This window comes from Patiria miniata, unplaced genomic scaffold (genome assembly GCF_015706575.1).
Source record: "Patiria miniata isolate m_02_andy unplaced genomic scaffold, ASM1570657v1 HiC_scaffold_21, whole genome shotgun sequence".
In the NCBI taxonomy this organism is placed as follows: domain Eukaryota; kingdom Metazoa; phylum Echinodermata; class Asteroidea; order Valvatida; family Asterinidae; genus Patiria; species Patiria miniata.
The window spans coordinates 3707711-3729236 of NW_024037060.1; the positions used below are offsets into that span (position 1 = coordinate 3707711).

Below are 21526 nucleotides of genomic sequence, written 5' to 3' on the forward strand. Positions count from 1 at the left end.
TGGCTTTTTGCACATTTTTCTTAGATTTTCAATTTTTGGAGTAAGGAACATGAAAATAAGATGAACGTGAAAGATTGGTGTTCTAATGTTGAGAAACGGCACTGCACTCGCATTTGTATTGCCCGAAGGAAAAAAACAAATTGTCATCTTGTACTCGATGTTTGTATACGTCTGTTTGAATTGGAGTGTAGCTTAAAAAGATGTAAAATACATTTGGCAAATTCCACGATTTTGCTCTGTTTTTTGCTCAACACTGTTGGCATCAACATGAAAACTAACACAAAAATGTGCACACCAGAACATGGCGACAAACAAACAAATTGCTCAAATGCTGTGTTGAACCTCATAGCATGAATTATTATTGTTTAGAATCGCGTTTGGCATACAAGAGACACAGTTTTCAAGACGGCATGATCACTGCGTTTAAATTGTTACATCACATCAATGGAGTACCGAAGTGTGACGTCATTTAGAACCAGAAAGTGTAATGCAAACGAATGGAGTACGCGCGCGTGTTGGTTCATGGCATTTTGTGTGCGTGACGTATTCACTTCGGTACTCCATTGGTAGTGCAATGAGCTAGAAGTACAGTACATGTATGTAATGTGATGGCGTGGGCTAATTGTCATCATAGAAGATGCATACCCCTGGATCTGGAAAAAAGTTTGATTTTTTTCTTTTAACAACTTTTCAATTTGTAGGTTTTGCTTAAACAGGAAAAGAAACTACTTGATTCCGATTTGGGGCGTCTGCAACCCCATTGAAAAAAAAGGAGGATTTTACGCACAAATGAACCAGCCCTGCAAGATCCAAATTATGTTTTGCAACCAATAGTTTGATTTTTGCGAAGAAATAATTCATTGACTAAATGTCAGTGGATATTTTCATTCGATGTCTCATTCAAAAGTTAATACATTACATATTTGTAGGAAAATAGCAATTGAAAATCTAATCTATTTTTCGCGGGGAAACTCAAAAATACTATGGGGGATGCATCTTTATAGTTAACATCACAAAATGTCACAACAAAATTCCTTCAATTGTGTATTCTTCATGCAGTACCGAGAAGGGCCAATACTTGTATTTGTAATTAACACCAAGTTTCATCAATCACGTTTTGTCAGACACTGTAGTATGTACAGTATCATTCATTCAGTACTTCTTGCATCCCATGGGTGCAACATAAAACATATTGCAGAATTGGCTAATTGTAACAATGACCTTGAGACTACGTATAAACTTTTTAAATGTAAATTTATCTGATGTAGCTGTAGATGTATTCAAACTTTGGGTTTTTTTTTAAATCGTTTGGATATTGGGTTAATTATTATATTTGTATTGAGTCAGAACATGGACATTCAACAGCATACATGTATAAGTTCTTTTCTGTTTCAGTGAGACTCTTTTTGGAGAACACATTCCAGCTGAAAACGAAAGGTTCATATAAGATTGCAGTTTTTCTTTTTAAACCGCATGCATTTTTGGGATGTGTTTTGTTCCTTCATAGCATTATCTGTTTGTCCATAGTCCACCATTTTTAACCACCTTTTCAAACTCTGCTCAATACATGTACACACAGGCACCTTAGTTGAAAGTCCAGTTGCATGGTTGACATGTAAATATGACTTTCTTGTCTTTCTATAAATTTGTGAACGGTACCGTATATCAGCCGTATACCTATTGTAAATGTAGGTTATATATTAATCAATGATAACCAGTTTTGTATTAAGGCCCTCATTATGTGGCCAAAGTTCACATTTGAGTAGATTGTGTATTTAGATTCTGTTTTTGATAAGGTGTAGCTTATTCATGAGGGGGGGGGGGGGGGGGGGTGATGTAACATCGTTGCATGATTTACAACCATGCTTACAAACTGAATCCTGCAATTAGTACAATGGAAATGAATGGTGCAACTGTACTTCTGTACTACATTGTATTACATTGTATTACATTGTATTAGTATTACATTGTATTACATTGTGTTTATTTAATCCATAAATCCTTTGAGTGCTGGGGCAGTTTCTGGTGCTACAGGGAGTAATAGGCTGGACAGATTGGGCAGTACAATGACTAAAGGATTTAAATGCTATAGACCCATTCCATCTGACATCAAATCTGAGGTAACATCTGTGTTACAACATGAGTGGACACATTAGTAAGATTACAAAGACCCCACATTCTATAAAATTGGGGTCCAAGTTTTGTAATTATAATTCACTTTGGGGAAAGTTCATTGGGGATTTATTTGTATCTTTGTTGGCAGTTTCGCACGAATTTATGTCGGCTCACATTTGGCGGGAAAAATTAAGAAACTGTCACATCTTTATTTTGCATTTTAACTACAATTCCCCCACACGTTTGAAAACACAAGTCACAGACAGAACTCAATTAATTTTATGATGGTGACATGGGATTAAAAAAAGCAACACAAAAATACAAATCTCTTATTATTATTATTATTTTATTATTATTTATTTGGCATTAAAAAAAAACAAGCAAACAACAAACATTCATAAAATGTAACAGCGAACCTAGCTATGATAATCTATTGTATAACAACTGAATATTAATAAAATGTATATTTTGCTTCTAATTAATTTCAAAATATTAATCTGTAGTTTTAGCTTATTTGGATCTTTCCATATATTTTTGTTATTGTTAGCATGAATCTCTGTAAAATCTACAGATACCGAGAGTGCATGACTATTGTGTGATAAATATTTTTCACAGATTCTGAATATATATCCAATGATGATGAATAAATAGACAATGAAAGCAAAGTGTTGTAATTCGAATATTGTTTCTTTATCCAGTTCACGTAGCAAAGACATTTTCTTCCGCAATAGTTTTCCTTTTTTTCATCGGCAGCAGTAATTTCCTCTATCTCATCAAATGAAGGAGTTTAATAATTTGATTTTTCTTGGAAAGTTAAAATTGTAAGGGGTTAACCTTGCATTTACACCAAAATTTGAAAAAAATATGGTTTTTCTGGGAAGTTTCAAATTGTAAGGGGTAAACCTTGCATTTTCATCAAAATTGGGGGAAAATTGACTTTTCTAGGAAGTTTCAAACTGTAAGGGGTTAATATTGCATTTCCATCAATATTGGGCAACATTTGACTTTTCAGAACATTTTAAATTGTAAGGGGTTAACCTTGCATTTTCATGAAAATTTGAAAAAACATGGTTTTTCTGGGAAGTTTTAAATTGTAAGGGGTTAGCCTTGCATTTTCATGAAACTTGGTAAAAATTTGACTTTTTCTTCGAAGTTTCAATTTTAAAAGGGTTAACTTTGCATTCAGTCATCAAAATTGGGGAAAATTTGTTTTTTTTCTGGGAAGTTTCAAATTATATGGGGTAAACCTTGCATTTTCATGAAAATTGGTCCAGATTTGACTTTCTTGGGAAGTTTCAAATTGTAAGCTGTTAAACCTTGCATTTTCATCAAAACAAGGCAAAATGTCACTTTTCTGGGAAGTTTCAAATTGTAAGGGGTTAACATTGCATTTTCATCAAAATTGGTCAAAGTTTGACTTTTCTTGGAATTTTCAAATTGTAAGGGGTTAACCTTGCATTTTTATCAATATTGGGCAACATTTTACTTTTTTAGAACTTTTAAAATTATAGAGGGTTAACCTTGCATTTTCATGAAAATTTCAAGTTTCTGGGAAGTTTCAAATTTTAATGGATTAGCCTTGATTTTTCAAAAATTTGGCAAAATTTGACGTTTCTTGGAAGTTTCAAAATGTAAGGGATTAACCTTGCATTTTAGTCAAATTTGGGCAAAATTTGACTTTTCTTGGAAGTTTCAAATTGTTTGGGGTTAACCTTGCATTTTCATGAAAATTGGTCAAAATTTGACTTTTCTTGGAAGTTTAAAATATTAAGGGTTTAACCTTGCATTTTCATAAAAATGTGGCAAAATTTGACTTTCCTGGGAACTTTCAAATTGTAAGGTGTTAACCTTCATTTTCATCAAAACTAGGCAAAATTTCACTTTTCTGGGAAGTTTGAAATTGTAAGGGGTTAACCTTGCATTTTCATGAAAATTTGACTTTCTTGGAAGTTTCAAATTGTAAGTGGTTCACCTTGCATTTTTATCAAATTTGGGCAAAATTTACCTTTCTTGGAATTTTCAAATTGTAAGGGGTTAATCTTGCATTTTCGTGAACATTTGTCAAAATTTGACCTTTTTTTTGAAGTTTCAAAATGTAAGGGGTTAACCTTGCATATTAATCAAATTTGGGGAAAATTTGTCTTTTCCTGGAAGTTTCAAATTGTAAGGGGACAACCTTGCATTTTAATGAAATTTTGCAAAATTTGACTTTCCTGGGAAGTTTCAAATTGTAAGGGGTTAACCTTGAATTTTCATCACAATTTGGCAAAATTTGACTTTTCTTGGAAGTTTCAAATTGTAAGGGGTTTATCATGCATTTTTGTGAAAATTTGTCAAAATTTGACTTTTCTTGGAAGTTTCAAATTGTAAGGGGTTTATCATGCATTTTTGTGAAAATTTGTCAAAATTTGACTTTTTTTGGAAGTTTCAAAATGTAAGGGGTTAACCTTGCATTTTTGTGAAAATTTGTGAAAATTTGACTTTTTTGTGGAAGTTTCAAAATGTAAGGGGTTAACCTTGCATTTTAATCAAACTTGGGGAAAATTTGACTTTTCCTGGAAGTTTCAAATTGTAAGGGGTTAACCTTGCATTTTAATGAAATTTTTGCAAAATTTGACTTTCCTAGGAAGTTTCAAAATGTAAGGGGTTAACCTTGAATTTTCATCACAATTTGGCAAAATTTGACTTTTCTTGGAAGTTTCAAATTGTAAGGGGTTTATCATGCATTTTTGTGAAAATTTGTCAAAATTTGACTTTTTTTGGAAGTTTCAAAATGTAAGGGGTTAACCTTGTATTTTCATGAAAATTGGTCAAAATGTGACTTTTCTTGGAAGTTTCAAATTGTAAGGGGTTAACCTTGCATTTTTGTGAAAATTTGTGAAAATTTGACTTTTTTGTGGAAGTTTCAAAATGTAAGGGGTTAACCTTGAATTTTCATCAAAATTTGGAAAAATTTGACTTTTCTTGGAAGTTTCAAATTGTAAGGGGTTAACCTTGCATTTTTGTGAAAATTTGTGAAAATTTGACTTTTTTGTGGAAGTTTCAAAATGTAAGGGGTTAACCTTGCATTTTAATCAAATTTGGGGAAAATTTGACTTTTCCTGGAAGTTTCAAATTGTAAGGGGTTAACCTTGCATTTTAATGAAATTTTGCAAAATTTGACTTTCCTAGGAAGTTTCAAATTGTAAGGGGTTAACCTTGAATTTTCATCACAATTTGGCAAAATTTGACTTTTCTTGGAAGTTTCAAATTGTAAGGGGTTTATCATGCATTTTTGTGAAAATTTGTCAAAATTTGACTTTTTTTGGAAGTTTCAAAATGTAAGGGGTTAACCTTGTATTTTCATGAAAATTGGTCAAAATGTGACTTTTCTTGGAAGTTTCAAATTGTAAGGGGTTAACCTTGCATTTTTGTGAAAATTTGTGAAAATTTGCCTTTTTTTGTGGAAGTTTCAAAATGTAAGGGGTGAACCTTGAATTTTCATCAAAATTTGGAAAAATTTGACTTTTCTTGGAAGTTTCAAATTGTAAGGGGTTAACCTTGCATTTTTGTGAAAATTTGTGAAAATTTGACTTTTTTGTGGAAGTTTCAAAATGTAAGGGGTTAACCTTGCATTTTAATCAAACTTGGGGAAAATTTGACTTTTCCTGGAAGTTTCAAATTGTAAGGGGTTAACCTTGCATTTTAATGAAATTTTGCAAAATTTGACTTTCCTAGGAAGTTTCAAATTGTAAGGGGTTAACCTTGAATTTTCATCACAATTTGGCAAAATTTGACTTTTCTTGGAAGTTTCAAATTGTAAGGGGTTTATCATGCATTTTTGTGAAAATTTGTCAAAATTTGACTTTTTTTGGAAGTTTCAAAATGTAAGGGGTTAACCTTGTATTTTCATGAAAATTGGTCAAAATGTGACTTTTCTTGGAAGTTTCAAATTGTAAGGGGTTAACCTTGCATTTTTGTGAAAATTTGTGAAAATTTGACTTTTTTGTGGAAGTTTCAAAATGTAAGGGGTTAACCTTGTATTTTAATCAAACTTGGGGAAAATTTGACTTTTCCTGGAAGTTTTAAATTGTAAGGGGTTAACGTTGCATTTTCATGAAAATTTGTCAAAATTTCACTCTTCTGGGGAGTTAAAAATTTTAATTGGTAAGCCTTTAGCTTGTAGACATGCATGCAGTCTATCGGAAATGATGTTTAAATGAGGATGTTTAAACGGAGATCTTTCGCTAAAACCTTGCCAGTACACTTTAAAAACAACATTGGTTAACATAACCAATCATTCGTGCCAACAGACTTTTAGAGCTAGGACATATACCAGTTTGGCCTGGCTTGATTTGTACAGTGCTTTATGCGCTGAATTGGTGTCGGTGGCTCGGGCGGAGTATGGCCCATGAAACACTTCATCCGGGCCTGCCAGTAAGCTCGGTGGTCGAGCGGTAAGACATCTGCACTAGAAAGCAGGAGGTCGTGGGTTCGAGTCCCAACGACTGATTTTTTCCAACTTTCACTCTGGAGGTGACACACTGAGTATACAGTGTTTATAAACCGGTGAAGGGCAAAACCTAATTTGATTTATATCACCCTGACGCAAAAAATCCCATCTGATGAATAATCATGAATCAGTCATCAATGGTGTAGTGTCACAAAAACACATTTAATTTGGAAATACACTTATTGTGCATTACTTTCCAATCGTCATTCGCTTGACTGCATTTCTCATTTCATAAAAAAGCTGAGTCTGATTTCACCGGGATGGTGCAACACACTTTTACAAATCATCCGGAAGTAGTCCAGGAAAGTCCTGATTAAGCCAATTTCCTACACTGCAACTCGGACATCGGCACCACCACGTTTGTGGAAAAGATCTTATGCAACCCTGGAGCAGTAGCCTAGGCTCTTTAGATTGTAGAATCCTGCTGGGGAATTTCGAGGGTCGTTGAGTCGATAATGGAATAATTTGGAATTTCAAGAAGCCCTTTTTGCAGTTTCATTTTAGGCTCCCAAACTCAGAAATTTGCAAAGCTCAAAACGTACTTTCTTATAGCCAAAACAGGTTTACCATATGCGAAATGTATCTAATTCTTAAATGATAATAAACATCACTTTCTAGAGCGCACTATATCTGGAAGACATTAACTGCTTCTTATACTAATGTGAATGTCTGAACTTGTCAAAATTTCGGTAGAATATCGACTTGGTTTCAACTAAAACCACTCTTTTCCTCAACAAAACTTATATCGTTGGCTTATGATCATCCACCGTACCGATTAATCGTACATTATAAAATACATAAACTGATTGTAGGGGGAAAGCCGAGTACGAGTCCTCACACTGAACTGGCTACGGGCTTGAGTTTCTAAAAATCATTGACTGAGTGATTGGAATTGACTATTTTGAGCTGATTTTCGTCACTGTATGACCGATTTGTTCTCTGACATATTTAATTGACGTGACCGTGGTGTTCGGTTTTTCATGCATTTACGAGGGCGCCCTCTGCAATTCGTATGCCGATATTGCATCAACAGCGAGGACGGTCTAGAGCCGCGCACAGTCTGCGCTCTGTCTTTTGTGGTGACAAATTGATTCTCAGGGTGTTATTAAATCAGTACATAAATCAAATGGAGTTGTAATTAGTTGCCCATCTTGTGTTCTTTCGTGAGATGTTGCCTCTCATTTAAAACTCTTCTAAAAAAGGGCACTTTATAAATACAATTTATGTGGTATTATTCTACTCGTTCTTAACTGTTTGAGTCGAGTTGTTTGGATACGTTACGGTTTAACATGCATGTACATGCACTCTAAACTTGATAATCCGAGACGCCGGTCCGAGTTTAGGCATTTCTCAAGCGACAACACAATTCTACCACCCGACTATTTCTGCTAGTGCAGGTATGGGCACATCGAAGGGGCGAAATGGGGTACACTGTTGTGAAGTACAGGATGTTTGGTCCGAGTCTGATGCAGACACTTACTGGGTTGGGTGTGGATCAGTTTGGGCTGGTTTCGGGTCAGTTTGGGCTGGTTTCAGTCCATTTTCCTTGACATTTCATTCGGGCAGGTCTTTTCAGTTTCATGTATATAGTTACGCTGATGTGATAAAATTATATTTGGGTACATTATCCATCTTCAATTTTCCAATCAGTTTTGGGCATGTTGAACCAGCCATAATGTACAACTCCACTCTAGTCTCTACACTAGATTTATAACTTTATAAGCACTGCTCACTGGGTGGCTGCTCTACGGTTCCCACACGCCTATGTTCCGGTTAGCTGATCATGTGGCGTATTTAGAAGTTCAGGTACCCGGCAGGTAGGGCCAAGGCCGTAGTAGCCTAAGCAAACGGAGCTCGCAATCCACGTGTTTACGCCAATATATGCCTACGATCTTAACTTCGAAAAGGTGGTTTCCGATTTTTTTTTTTTCACTTTTAGGAAATGAAAGCACCTCACAACTGCTACGATGGTACACATAATTCCTCCCACACTTTCAACTTTGTTCCAAAATCTGGATACGCATAACATTCGGCCTATTTTTGTCTTCTTTTTTTTTTTTAATTTGTTTCCAGAAAAAAATCGAAATCTGGCAGATAAGGGTACACAATTGTATCAGCAAAAAGAGTCGAGAAAATGAAAGAATATATCCGCCTTCTTTGAAAATCCGCCATCTTGGGGGACAATAAGGGCGGCCGCCTTCTTCCTTTTTAACGAAAAAAAGCCCGGACACAAGAAGCTTTTTCTGGTCTTATACTCAGATTGTCCAATCAGCATTTTGCTGTGAAATAAACTGTCATCATTATTTGTTGTGAGACTGCGAGGGTTTTCTTTGCGAGAAAGTTGTGAAATATATGAAATTAGGCACTACAATGGCTCTAAAATAGTATTATGCAATGAAGCATATTGGCGTCCATTTTCAAAATGGGCTTCAGGACTGCTTTAATAGGGGTGATCATGGATGGACTTTTCTCCCAAAATTCATCGGTTAACCCCCACAAAATGAACGGAAAATGAAAGATGAGGAAATAAGCTTTAATTTGATGCTCGTCCAAACACCTAGGAGAGTAGTGAGTATACGCGTAACTTTATCACTGAAAAAAAAATCATATCTTCCTGACAAACACAATAACATGCAGATAACAAGGTGCGTTCGCGGTGGTGCTTGGCTAAAAATCTAGGTCGCTATATCCGCTCAAGTGGACTTCGGCAGCGTTCATAGAAACTAAATAGCATTGGCCAGTCATGGCTCCAGGCCTGGTACCATGGTGCGACAATAGTATTGGAACAGCTTGCACGGGTCACAATATTCGACCAGTTTTGTTTGAGCAAGAAGTAGCATCGTTACTCGTTAGAAATAATTGTATATGATATCTTGTCCACTACTATACTGTGTTCTGCCACAGCCATTATGGAGAGTATTAGAATCATATTATATCTGGTGGTCTTGATGGTTGCCGGTTCAGATGGGCAACTTGAAGGTAAGTATATTTTAATAGAGGAGCCTATTGGGATTCAAACTAAATAAATGAATGTCGGCCAAGCTTATAATTTCGCTCTAAATTTTGTTTGTTTTGTTTTTTCCCCCGCCAAAAATGTGCAAAATGCTGCAAAGACTGCCTATACCAGACACTTTTTCCCAGGATACAATTTTTACTTTCAATCAAATAATTTTTTCGTTCGTCATAATTTGCCAGATGAATCCGTAATTTTTTAAAAATTATGCATTATATATATAATTAGGACTACAGCCTACAGTAATTACAAAATAATACAATTGATTGAAATGTCTTTTGTGATTTCAGTTCGCTCTAGATTTTAAGTTTGATTGACCAGCAAATATATAAAAACAAAAAGACACTTTTGTGTGAAAAGAATTGACCCCCCAAAATACCCTGATGATATAAAGAGGGTCCAAATTGTGATGTCAAATTTTTCAGCCCTGTTGATAAAGCTATTTCTTCTGTATATCAAAGTCCAAAAAATATTTATTTTGTACAATGACAAAATTACTGATGAAAGCATTATTTACGAACTAAAAACCCGCTACAAATCCTTTAACCACCGTACGCACAGTGTAACAGTAACACTGGTAAAGTTTGATGAATTAGTTATCAGCTTCGGGGATCAAACAATGTTGTTGTAACGCTTACGGTATGTGCTATCACATAAAACATTGAGTCTGGAATTATAGGTATTTTTTCTGGCTATTTTAAAAGTTTTCTATTCCAGTTCACCAATTTATATACTTTGAATTCGTCCAAGAATAAAATCAGATGCTTTTGGCGATATGAATTTAGTAATTTATCATTCAATTTCAAAGTTTGGTTAACCGTTTTGAGCACTCATCAGAGGTCAAGAATGATTGTATCCGTCAATACAGATTGAATTCATGTCGGCTGTTGCCGATGATAACAGCATTCAAAGATTGAATTCGTCCTATATCCATCACTTTCATGCTTCTGTTATGGGTGGTTGTTAATGAGAGTTGTCCTTATGTCCTAAATCGCAATTCGGCACATTCGTTCGCGTGATACTGGGGGTGTGGGCTACAGAGCTCAGAGTTCAGTTGCCAAACGAAAAGCGTAAACATTACCAAGAACAACAAAACACAAAGTACTTTCAAATTTAAAATTTTTTGAAATGAAAGAAGGAAATGAATGGGGAAAAATTACGATGACCCTTCAAAATGACAGCAAGTCCACCAAAAGGTATAATTTCACAGGGAGTTTAGTGCCATTACTATCTTTAAACTCAGCAATGATTTTATCAGTTACTTTTTGGATAGCTGCAAATGATGGACTCTACCTTTAAACGAACTACCTTTAAATGGTATAGCAGTAAGATTGGAAACTCGGTCTGCCCATTCTTGCCTTCAGATTCGGTCTACTATTTGTACGAATTCAGTGCCTGTGCTCGCAACGACAGCGTATCAACTGACATCTCCAATGATGTTCCATACGGGAGCAGCGTTACAGTCGCGTTAAGTGACTGGAGAGATAAGTCCGACGACAACTGTTCTCTGGTCTTGACCTACACATCAGCGCTTTTCTCCGTGAAATTAATCTGGGTGTATATGGAAGAGGGAACCTGCGTATCACTCTTTGACGGCAACACCACCTCGGCAAGTTCCATGGTGCGCAGATGCGGATCAAGCAATGAATACATCAAACTCTTCACCACGGGACCTGCCATTCTTTTTGCCGTAGACACCACAGACGAAATCGTTCCTAGAAGAGATAGCTTCGACATCTTGCTCATACCGTTTCCGGAGGGAGGTAGGGGGTTTTCATTTATCTATAATCATCGATTCGTTTATCTATAATCATCGATTCATTTATCTAAAATCAGTTCGTTTATCTATAATCATCGATTTGTTTATCTATAATCTATAATCATCGATTCATTTATCTATAATCATCGATTCATTTATTTATGATCATCGATTCGTTTATCTATAATCATCGATTCGTTTATCTGTAATCATCGATTGGTTTGTCTAAAATCATCGATTCGTGTATCTATAATCATCGATTCGTTTATCTGTAATCATCGATTGGTTTGTCTAAAATCATCAATTCGTATATCTATAATCATCGATTCGTTTGTCTATAATCATCGATTCGTTATCTATAATCATCGATTCGTTGTTTATAATAATCGATTCGTTTATCTATAATCATCGATTCATTTATATATAATCATTGATTCATTTATAATTAATCATCGATTCGTTTATCTACAATCATCGATTCGTTTATCTATAATCATCGATTCGTTTATCTATAATCATCGATTCGTTTATCTGTAATCATTGATTCGTTATTTATAATCATCGATTCGTTTATCTATAATCATCATTTCGTTTATCTGCAATCATCGATTCGTTTATCTGTAATTGTCGATTCGTTTATCGATTTTTCTCCACTTCATTTGCTTGTCCCAGAGACAGTAACCAGCATATCCTCTTTGCAACTGACTGACCGACTGACTCACACTTAAGAATTAGGCTGGTTTTGTATGCGATGTAGTAACTAATAATAATAATAATAATAGTGGCTTCTTGTATAACACTCATATCCGTCACTATGCTCGTGGCGCTCTATTATTACCCTGGCTTTAGCACGGCTGCCATTACGGCGCTCCAGCATTGAAGGAATTTCTTCCTACCAGGTACCCATTTACTACGCCTGGGTGGAGAGAGGCAGTCGTAGTAAAGTGCCTTGCCCAAGCGCACAAGCACCATGTTCCCCACGACAAATAGGCCTATTGTTGATGTACCATAGCATGGCGCGGCCCCCAACGTGGTGCACCAAGTGATTTTTCGCCTCTAGTGCTTTGTATAATAGAACAGAGTTGTTATCTCAATTTCACAGAAAGTGAAATTGTACCAAGCTCTAAAAAGTCTCGTTCGTAAATCTTGAGTTTACGTACCTGCTCCAAAGTTTCAGGGAAATACTATTTTGGCGTTATTTTCCGATTTATTTTCGAAGTGCACAAAGTTCAAACTTTCATCCAAAAGTAAGAAATAATTGGTAACAAAGTTATAGTTGCGTATGTGAGTGGAGATAATATTGATTTATCAGAATTCATCAACTTTCAAAGAAATTCGTAAATGTTAATGCGGGATTTTCCGAGATTTGTTCAAGTGCGCCACGTTTAAGGGAACACTCGACCGAATCTGTGCCCAATATCCGGACGCCACTGTTTTGGAATTTCGGACTGAATTTCATGACAAACTAAAATTGTTCACAAAGTTCAACAGCAAGCATTATTAAGGTAATAGTACCAGTTTTTAAATGAATGAAGTTTTTCTACGAAGAGGTTTGGCAACACTGCATGAGGAAAATCGGGGGCAAAGTCGAAGTGCGCCACGCGCGTTAAGGAACACCATACATCACTCGTTCGCCGCTTAATTGCTTCATGCACTTTCATGACAGCGTGGGAAATCAGTCAGACTCCTGCGAACTGCGAATTCAAGGCTTCTCCAAGGTGTGCCGTTAAGTGCAGCTTATTCTACGAAAGTGTCAGCCTTTCTGAATTCAATTGTATTATGTGCACTCTGGGACCAGCTTTACTATGGTTGTCTAGTCTTGTTTCAGTAACGATTGTCTGGAGTAAATGTTCCGTTTTTCTTTAATTACAGCGACCTACTTCATGGAGGACTTCTGTTCGAACGACACACTGGTGCATCCCAATCAGACCATTTGGCTTCACACCAACAGGGGCAAGTTCTACGACAAGGACATCAATTGTACCATGACGCTGTACACCCAGATTGATCACAGGCTGCTGATTAGAATTGTTCAAGGGTCACTGGGGGAGAATGATTGTCTGAAGTACTACGATGCAAGCGGGACAAATGGCGAGGAATTTATAAAATATTGTGCATTTAATAATCCACCTTATGAATTTGAGTCTTTCGGCCGTTTCCTGACAATCAAGTTTGAAACGGATTCGCAAGACCTAGATGAAGGAGCAGTCATGGAGATCACGACTTCCTCTGAAGGTAAGCCTGTCGTTTTCTTTGCACTGACGTCATCGCAACTTGCGGTTCACCTCCACTCACCACTCACCACTACTATCACCACCGTGCACCATCGACACCGCTGTCATTCATGTTTAACTCTCTTTGTTTCCAGATTGGGAATGTTTTTTCTCTGATGAAGTCCCGTGTGAAAATTACCGTATTTGCTATTGGATGGGTGGTAACTGCGATGGTTATGACCACTGTCCGGACGGAAGCGATGAGAAGAATTGCAGTAAGTTTTCACAGTTCAATTTTCTTTTTACTGCTAGTGGGATGCCGCGCTTTGCGCGGCAAGCGCTAGCTGAGTGGCCTGTACTAATATATACTTTGACATCAATTTGCATGTTGACCCAAAGTGGGCGTGGTAATCCTTGGTGAAGAAATTATGTCACTTTTTCAGCATCAGCGTCGTGTTTTGAGTAATTTTTAGCGACACGTTTTCGGAGTGGTTTCATAGAGATAATGTTGTAATATTTAACCATTAAAAGTCTGAAAGAAACAAATTTGCCAAAAAATATCAAAATTTAAAAGTATTTTTTTTTCAGTCGCCAATCGTGACTTCAGAGGACAGTGAAATCGGAGCATTATATACCATGTAAGCACCGGCATAAAATAGCCTAACTCCCTAGGGGTGTGCAAAATCATATGAGGATGGAGGATTCAGGAATGTTAGGGTTAACCATTGAATTTTGTGCTTCCGCACAACTCATTATACATTTTAAAAAAAGACACACAGATATCAGACAGATAGACAGACAGACAGACAGACATTGTAGGATATGTTAATATTATTATGCCGATTTCAACGGAAATGGGGTTTAACCCGGCCATGCACCCCACCCCAACCCAGATTGGAATACATAATTATATTGGGAAGGGCAAAAACGGAACACAATTAAAGAAGAGGCCCGAAGCCATAACATGCATTTAACGTCTTGGCCCCACTTTGGCTATATAGAGAACAATCAATTCATGTCTCGCAAATAAGGGTGATTTCCAATCTTAAACGTCGTTTCACTTTTTTTTTGGAAACAAGGAAGAGCAAACAAAACCAGTTTATATTAGATACCCCTTCTCCAAAAACAAACAACAATCCATTCACACACACAAAACAGGTAGGCCTTGCCAGAAGTCACGTCATCTCCAAGAGTTCGTTGGTTGTTTTATTCACACTTTCAGGTCAGCCTGGAAGCTGCAATCCCGGCCAAAATGGTTGGGACACTTGGAAAAAACCTTAGCCTCCAACGGTCACCAACTCCCCCGCCCCCGGTCAATGTTGTTCTCTTCAGGGATGGAGCACACACCGCGCAATGAGTTCTCTTCAGGGGATGGAGCACACACCGCGCAATGAGAGACAACATTGACCGGGTGCTGGGGGGTTGGGGGCCCAGCGAGATTTGGCTTGATTGTAGCTCTTGTAACGGTTAGGGTTTTTGACGTGTTTTACTTGTACAGCTACCTGTGAATCTGACGTTAAATGCGTGACTCCCACAAACGAATGGGTGTGCATTCCAGTGGAAAAGATGTGCGATGGAGTTGACGACTGCCAGAACGACAGAGACGAAGACGACTCCCGTTGTATTTGTAAGTGCTCCTCGAGGCCTCCATACATGCCCATTAAATGTCGCTTTTGATCTTTTTTGTTTGTTTGTAAGATCGTCCCTTTTTATTTGGTTCTCATATTAGTTTGCCTCTTGCTCTGAAGTAGGGTATATCGGTCGGCTGCAAAACATGTATTGCTGTTGCGCCATTATATCCGGTTCGTTAGTGTGACGTCAGTTCAGTTTAAAACACGGCCACTGCCCATTAAAGCAGCATTGGAACCATTGGAACCGGAAGCTACGCGCAACTTGAGTGTTTATCCAATGGGCGCTGGTACTGTGCGCACGCGTGTATGACGTTTGTACTAACGAACCGAATAGTTAAACTAAATTATGCAACATGCTCATTGCCTCTTGTTGATGTAATTGTTTTTGCGAGGAGTTTAAAAAAGGATGCCCTCACGGCCCGTTTCTCTTTTTAAAATGTTTCCTTTGTCCGCCCTCTATTGAATATCTCGTCAGAGAGACGCAAATGTAGCCCTGCTTTTCCACTTTTTTACGGGTTATCTTTTAAATTAATTTGTTCCCCTTCAATAATGTAATTATTGTTTAATGCATTTCTTTTTACTCTTTATACAAGATTGCATCCTTTAAAATTTTTTTAAGACTATATTTTAGAATGTTTACATGGAAAGCGCATCAAGGGCGGATCCGGGGGGGGGGGGGCAAAGGGGGCCATGCCCCCCCCCCCCCAAAAAAAAAACGAAACCAATTTTTTTTGGTTAAAGTGGTCATAAATTGCCTCAGATCGCACAACAGAGCATCTAGAATCCAAAAAAATTTCGGGGCCCTTAAGCGGGCCCCGAACCCCACGCCGTAATTCTTTTGACCCACTTTTTGGGGGGGGAACCAAATTTTTTTTGGCCCCCCCCTAAAATTGTGTTCTGGATCCGCCCTTGAAGCGCATATGAACATATCTGTATTTTATCTTGGAATTTGCGCAGTACAAAAACAATACAATTATTTGTGCACAAGTCTATGGGAATGTCTCCCTTATAGTATATGTTTCGGCTATATCATTACTATCGCAAATTATATTTGGGAGACAGTTTAGCGTCAGAAGTTATACCTTTGGGAGACATGTGGAATGAGGGAGACGTTTCAATGTCTCCGTAATGCCTCAGCTCCTATTTACAGGCACAATGCCTGTGTCGCAAACAGGCCTGACCGATTGCTCGTGGTCCAATTGGTAAAATACCGAAATTCTTGGGGTAGGATAGGGTAAAATTGGGGGTAGGGGTCACGAAAGTTGGATCATTATATTTGTGCACAAGTCTATGGGAATGTCTCCTATTAATGGTATATTTTTCGGTGATATTATATATTACTGTTTTCGTCGTCGTCGTCACTTCTATAGCGTGCTACAATGAAGATCTTCGTTGCCTGGATGATTCCGGCTACCCCCTTTGCGTTCATCCTAAAAAAACTTGTGATGGAAAGTCCGACTGCCGAGACGGAGAAGACGAGGATAAGGCGCTTTGCGGAGGTAAGATTGAACCACGAGTCCGTCGAAGTCAGTTCCATTTACTCAGTCTCACTTCCAAAAGAGTGACACTAGAAATCAGGTGATTTAGAGTGTAAAAATCACTCCAAGATCAGATCAAAATAATTTGAAAGAAAAAGAAGTCCGCTCCAGTGGAGACTCGAGTGAAAACTGGAACTATTGAATTTCGGAAAGCAGCGACAACATCTGGCATTCGTAGTTAGTACCGGTACCTGGACTTGGCAGTCTTGTCGTCCAGACCTTTTCTGGCACCTGTCGGGACCTTGTTACAACTGCCACAAAATGCCGTGAATTTAGATGAAGTGATGCCACGTTTATAGCTCATCACTCAACTTCCCTCATATCTACAGTTAAAAACCGGTTCTTCTCAGAACCATTACATACTCACAAAAGAGATTAATGTCATAGGAATTGAACCGAACCTTAATCTAATGAGTAAAATAAAATGCTGCTGTACATGCCTACATGGTGCGTAAAAAAACGAAACCCAAATGTCAGGACTATTATTTTAGTGAAGTTCTACATGTAGCGCTTTCAAAATCTAGGATATAAAAGCCCAATTCATAAGCTTTCTTTTAGTACAGGAATCATTCAAATCACTTACGTACTTTTCAAGTTACGGAATTTTAAACACAACCACCGTTTTAAAGTTCTGTCCACGGATCACAAAAAAGCGTGCATTCTTTCAGCAAAACGAAAACCATTCACGCACATCCCTATGTGATATGTTTTGGTTTTGCTGAAATATTGTCATTCCCTTTTTGTGATCCGTGGACAGAACTTTAAAAACGGTGGTTGCGTTTAAAATTCCGTAACTTGAAAAGTATATGAGTGATTCAGATGATTCTTAGACTGAAAGAAAGCCTATGAATTGGGCTCTCATAAGTTGAGATATTGAAAGTGCTACATGCAGAACTTCACTAAAACAATGGTCCCGACATGTGGGTTTCGTGGTTTTCGACTCACCCTGTATTGTATTCTGAGTGTCACCCGTTAATATCCACGAAACCAATCTCCTGTGCAGCAGCACTGTAATTCTCGAATTCGATTTGTTCAGATTGCCCCTCCTCCGATGGAATTCGTTGCCGGGATTTTTACGGCCGCCCCCTTTGCGTTTATGCTATGTGTGATGGATATCTTGACTGCAGCGACGGAGAAGACGAGGATGACGCGATTTGTGTGCGTAAGTTTGAACCACGCGTCTGTCAAAGTCCGTTCCAATTACTCTCATTTCCAAAGAGTAAAACTAGAACCCAGACGAAATAGAGTGTAAAAATCACTATGATTTTAGATCAATATAATTTGGAAAGAAAGGGACCTTGACCACTCCAGTGGAGACTCGAGTGAAAACTCAACTATTCGATTGTATAAATTTCACACTAAATCTTATTGTCCCCAATTTCAGTCGGGGTCGGGAGTGAGTAAATTCCACGCTTTTGAGAATCAGCGAGAACATCTTGCATTCGTAGTTAGTACCTGCACTTGGCATTGTTGTACTTCAGACCTTTTTCTGGCGCCTGCCTTGACCTTATTACAGCTGCCACAAAGCCACGTTTGCGTCATCACTGAACTTCGCTCATATCTAACGTTCTATCAATTGGAAAGGATTTTTGGGGTCTCAACTTTACACTTGGTATTCCCTCCTGGTTCGGATCAAGATCTTCTGTCCCCCCAGCCTGATGTATTTGGATCGAGGGATTCAACAATATCAAAAGAGCAGACAGAAATGAAATAACGGACCTGCATATTCACATTGAAAGGCATATAGTCACTTGCAACAGCCCAGTCACAGTCAAATCTAATCAGAGGCCGAGCTTGTTCCTGATTTTGGATCATCGGAATATCGAAGTCTGAGAGGTATCCTGTCGTTTTTGCTTCTCAGTTGTTTCCTTTCTATTTCAGCTTTATATTAAATTGAAGCTTATTCTTTGTTTGTTTTTTTGGTTGGTTAACTGACTGCAGATAATTGTACGTCGAACTTTCTGTGCCATTCAAACGCTAGAGAGTTTATCTGTCTACCATCTTCTAAGATTTGCGACTCTGTAGCCGACTGCATTGATGGCAAAGATGAAGCCTCTTCTCTCTGTGGTGAGTTCCGACTTCGTCGTCGTGGCATAATATAGGCTTATGCCGTGTGGTTGCGAAGAGCGATTTCTAAAGGTTACTTTTACATTTGTGAAATAATTTCGAAAATTAATTTCTCCCGTTTGGAAGACCATATTTTCATGCAACTTTCAGGGTTTATTTCCCATATAATGATCCAAGTATGTGCTAAAATTCGTTTTGATATGTTTATTATTTTGATAGAAATACATAGATTTGGGGCCGTTTTCGAACGATTTCTTCCCGACTTTAAGGTCAGTTTTACCAGTAACCAGTATTGACGTTTTGGCATCGATGACGGCGACTTTTTTACTGACATGAAGTTTAGAATTTCTTCTTCCGTTACAATTTAACATTTCAATCATACTGAGCATATTTTCTGAGAAACACCAACGTTCAAAAGGCCATGTTTTTGGGGGTACATGGATTTTACTGATGTTATAGCGTCTAAGTATGTCATGGGATTAACTTTGCTGATCAACGGCAGAACCATTTATTCTATAACGTCACTAGGCCATGACTAATTGTACCTGGCATGTTTAATGTCTCCTGAAGTTCAGTAAAACACAAATCATACTTTATTTTTTTTCGACAATAATTCGGCTCTCGCATGGTGGATTCCGTCATTAGTGTGCAAAATGAAATCGTAAAATGGTAGCCCCCCCCCCCCCGTTTAAACAAAACATAATACAAACTGAAACTTCGGCAGCAGATTATTTTTTGTTTCGGTTTTTGTCTTGTATTTGCTTTTGAAGAGCACGGGGAACACATCTTTAAGTGTTAATGAACAATTTTTTTATTTAGCCTCCTGCAGTTCTGGAGTCCGATGCAAACTGGACGAGGGCGGTTTTGTCTGCGTTGACGAACGGTCTCTTTGTGATTCGTATGAGGACTGCATAGACGGACAGGATGAAAGTTCAAGTGTTTGTGGTAAGTGACATGGCCACTCCACCCCCCCCCAAAAAAAACCCACTATGGTACGAGACCCCATAATAATGTGCCTATGTTTTTTTCTGTTTCCTCAAAAAGCATAACATTCTCTGAGGCTAAGTATTATTTTGAGCAATTTGTTGAGCACTGCATTCACAAAGAAAAAAAATGCACCAAAAGCAAATGGTACAAGTTCACCATAATTCGCCCTGTTCACCTTAATTCGTACTACGTCGCATTTTGTACAGTGAGAACGCTTGCAGGTTCATCATATGTATCAATATTTTGTTTGTCTAGTATAATAAGACAGATTTCTTCAGAACTTGGTAAGATGAGGGCTTCTAAAATCTGGGAGAATCACGGACCCGTCTCATTTGGCGTTGTTTTATTCTTACAGAGCCTCCGATCCTCTCGTACTGGTCTCCGGGTCAGCTTGCTGGTATCTTCACCGGTTACATCGTCTTCGCTGTCATCGTCGTGGTCATCACGTGTCTCATCCCAAAGAAATGCAGACCTGTCGATGGGTGACCTGTACATAGAAATCCCCAGCAAAAAAAATCGCTACAAATGTGAAATTTCAACGAATTTCAAATTCCCTAAGAGAGTTGAAAAGCTGAGTAGCTTGTGTGTATATATCGCTGGACCTCATGAAAGACATTTTTTAGAAGGTTCTCTCAGTGAAGATGCCACTATGAACATGCCTAGTTTTAAAAAGTGTGGCACGATTTTTGTTACCATTTTCGTACTTTTTAAACGTTCTAACCTGAAATGCTATTTACCCCTGTGAAGTTGTAGTTGTGAAGTTATTATTATTTTTTTTTTTAGAAAGGACTATTCATGTATAATGTACATTTAGGAAACCTTTGTACAAATTATACAAATTGAAGCTTATTTAGCTTCCTGTAATTGTTCGAGTGACTTTTTGTGTAGTCAATGAAATTCTCACAAAATAATGAGAATCGAAGAAAGGAAAAAGAATACAAAAACCCCACCAAAACACTGAACATGTCACTATACTCGCAAAAACATGTATGTACACACACACACACACAATTTCGATTTTTGCCAAATTGAAACCGATGAAGACCTACAGCTAGCTTGGCATTGCCTCATATTTCATTTCCTTAAAAGTTGATTTTGCACTGCTTTTGTATCCGTTTTTTAAGCATAAGCTAAAACGAGCAGTCGTATTTCAAAATTCGCAGTTGAACGTGTTGACTGAAAAAGTAGAAAATAAATTAAAAAAAAGGTACAATTCTTATACTTTAGGCTAAACTAGTAGGCACAGTCAGCAACAGAAACTGCTGGTACATGTGTGCTTGACAAAGCAGCATCACAGAAAACAAAGTTGAACTTTATCGTGTCAGTGTGCAAACAATTGATATGTCGCCGTGACGTTTGAACCTCACACACACACACACACGTTGTAGAATGCTTCATTATGCAGATTCTAAATATAAACTAGGCCTATACTACCAACAGGTCATTTATATATCGGTCAGTTGGTTAATTATTGATGGAAAAGTTCAGTTCATTTCAGCGAGAAAGGGTACACAAAGCGAAAGAACTCGTCGACTCTGACGTCAATTTATTGCGACCGCTTGCTGCAGCACTAAAAGGCCTATATTCATGAACAGAAAGCTGTGTCTTTTAGAAGTCCTTATGGTTTAACTTACAGGCTTGATGGCGGAACAAAAACAATGAGAAATGCTTCAAAGCCCTCCCCCCTTCCTTAAAAGGGCACTTTATAAAT

General features: G+C 37.7%; 1 protein-coding gene across 1 annotated transcript; it reads left to right on the forward strand.

Moving 5' to 3' along the window:
* Window positions 1-9391: 9391 nt before the first annotated feature.
* Window positions 9392-21355, forward strand: LOC119729622 (low-density lipoprotein receptor-related protein 2-like). The gene is made up of 10 exons (XM_038202267.1): window positions 9392-9586; window positions 10985-11383; window positions 13252-13614; window positions 13748-13867; window positions 15091-15219; window positions 16594-16722; window positions 17798-17923; window positions 18703-18828; window positions 19648-19773; window positions 20171-21355. The coding sequence occupies exons 1-10, from the start codon at window positions 9517-9519 to the stop codon at window positions 20299-20301; spliced, it is 1719 nt and encodes a 572-aa protein (XP_038058195.1). The 5' UTR covers window positions 9392-9516; the 3' UTR covers window positions 20302-21355.
* The last annotated feature ends 171 nt before the right edge of the window (window positions 21356-21526 follow it).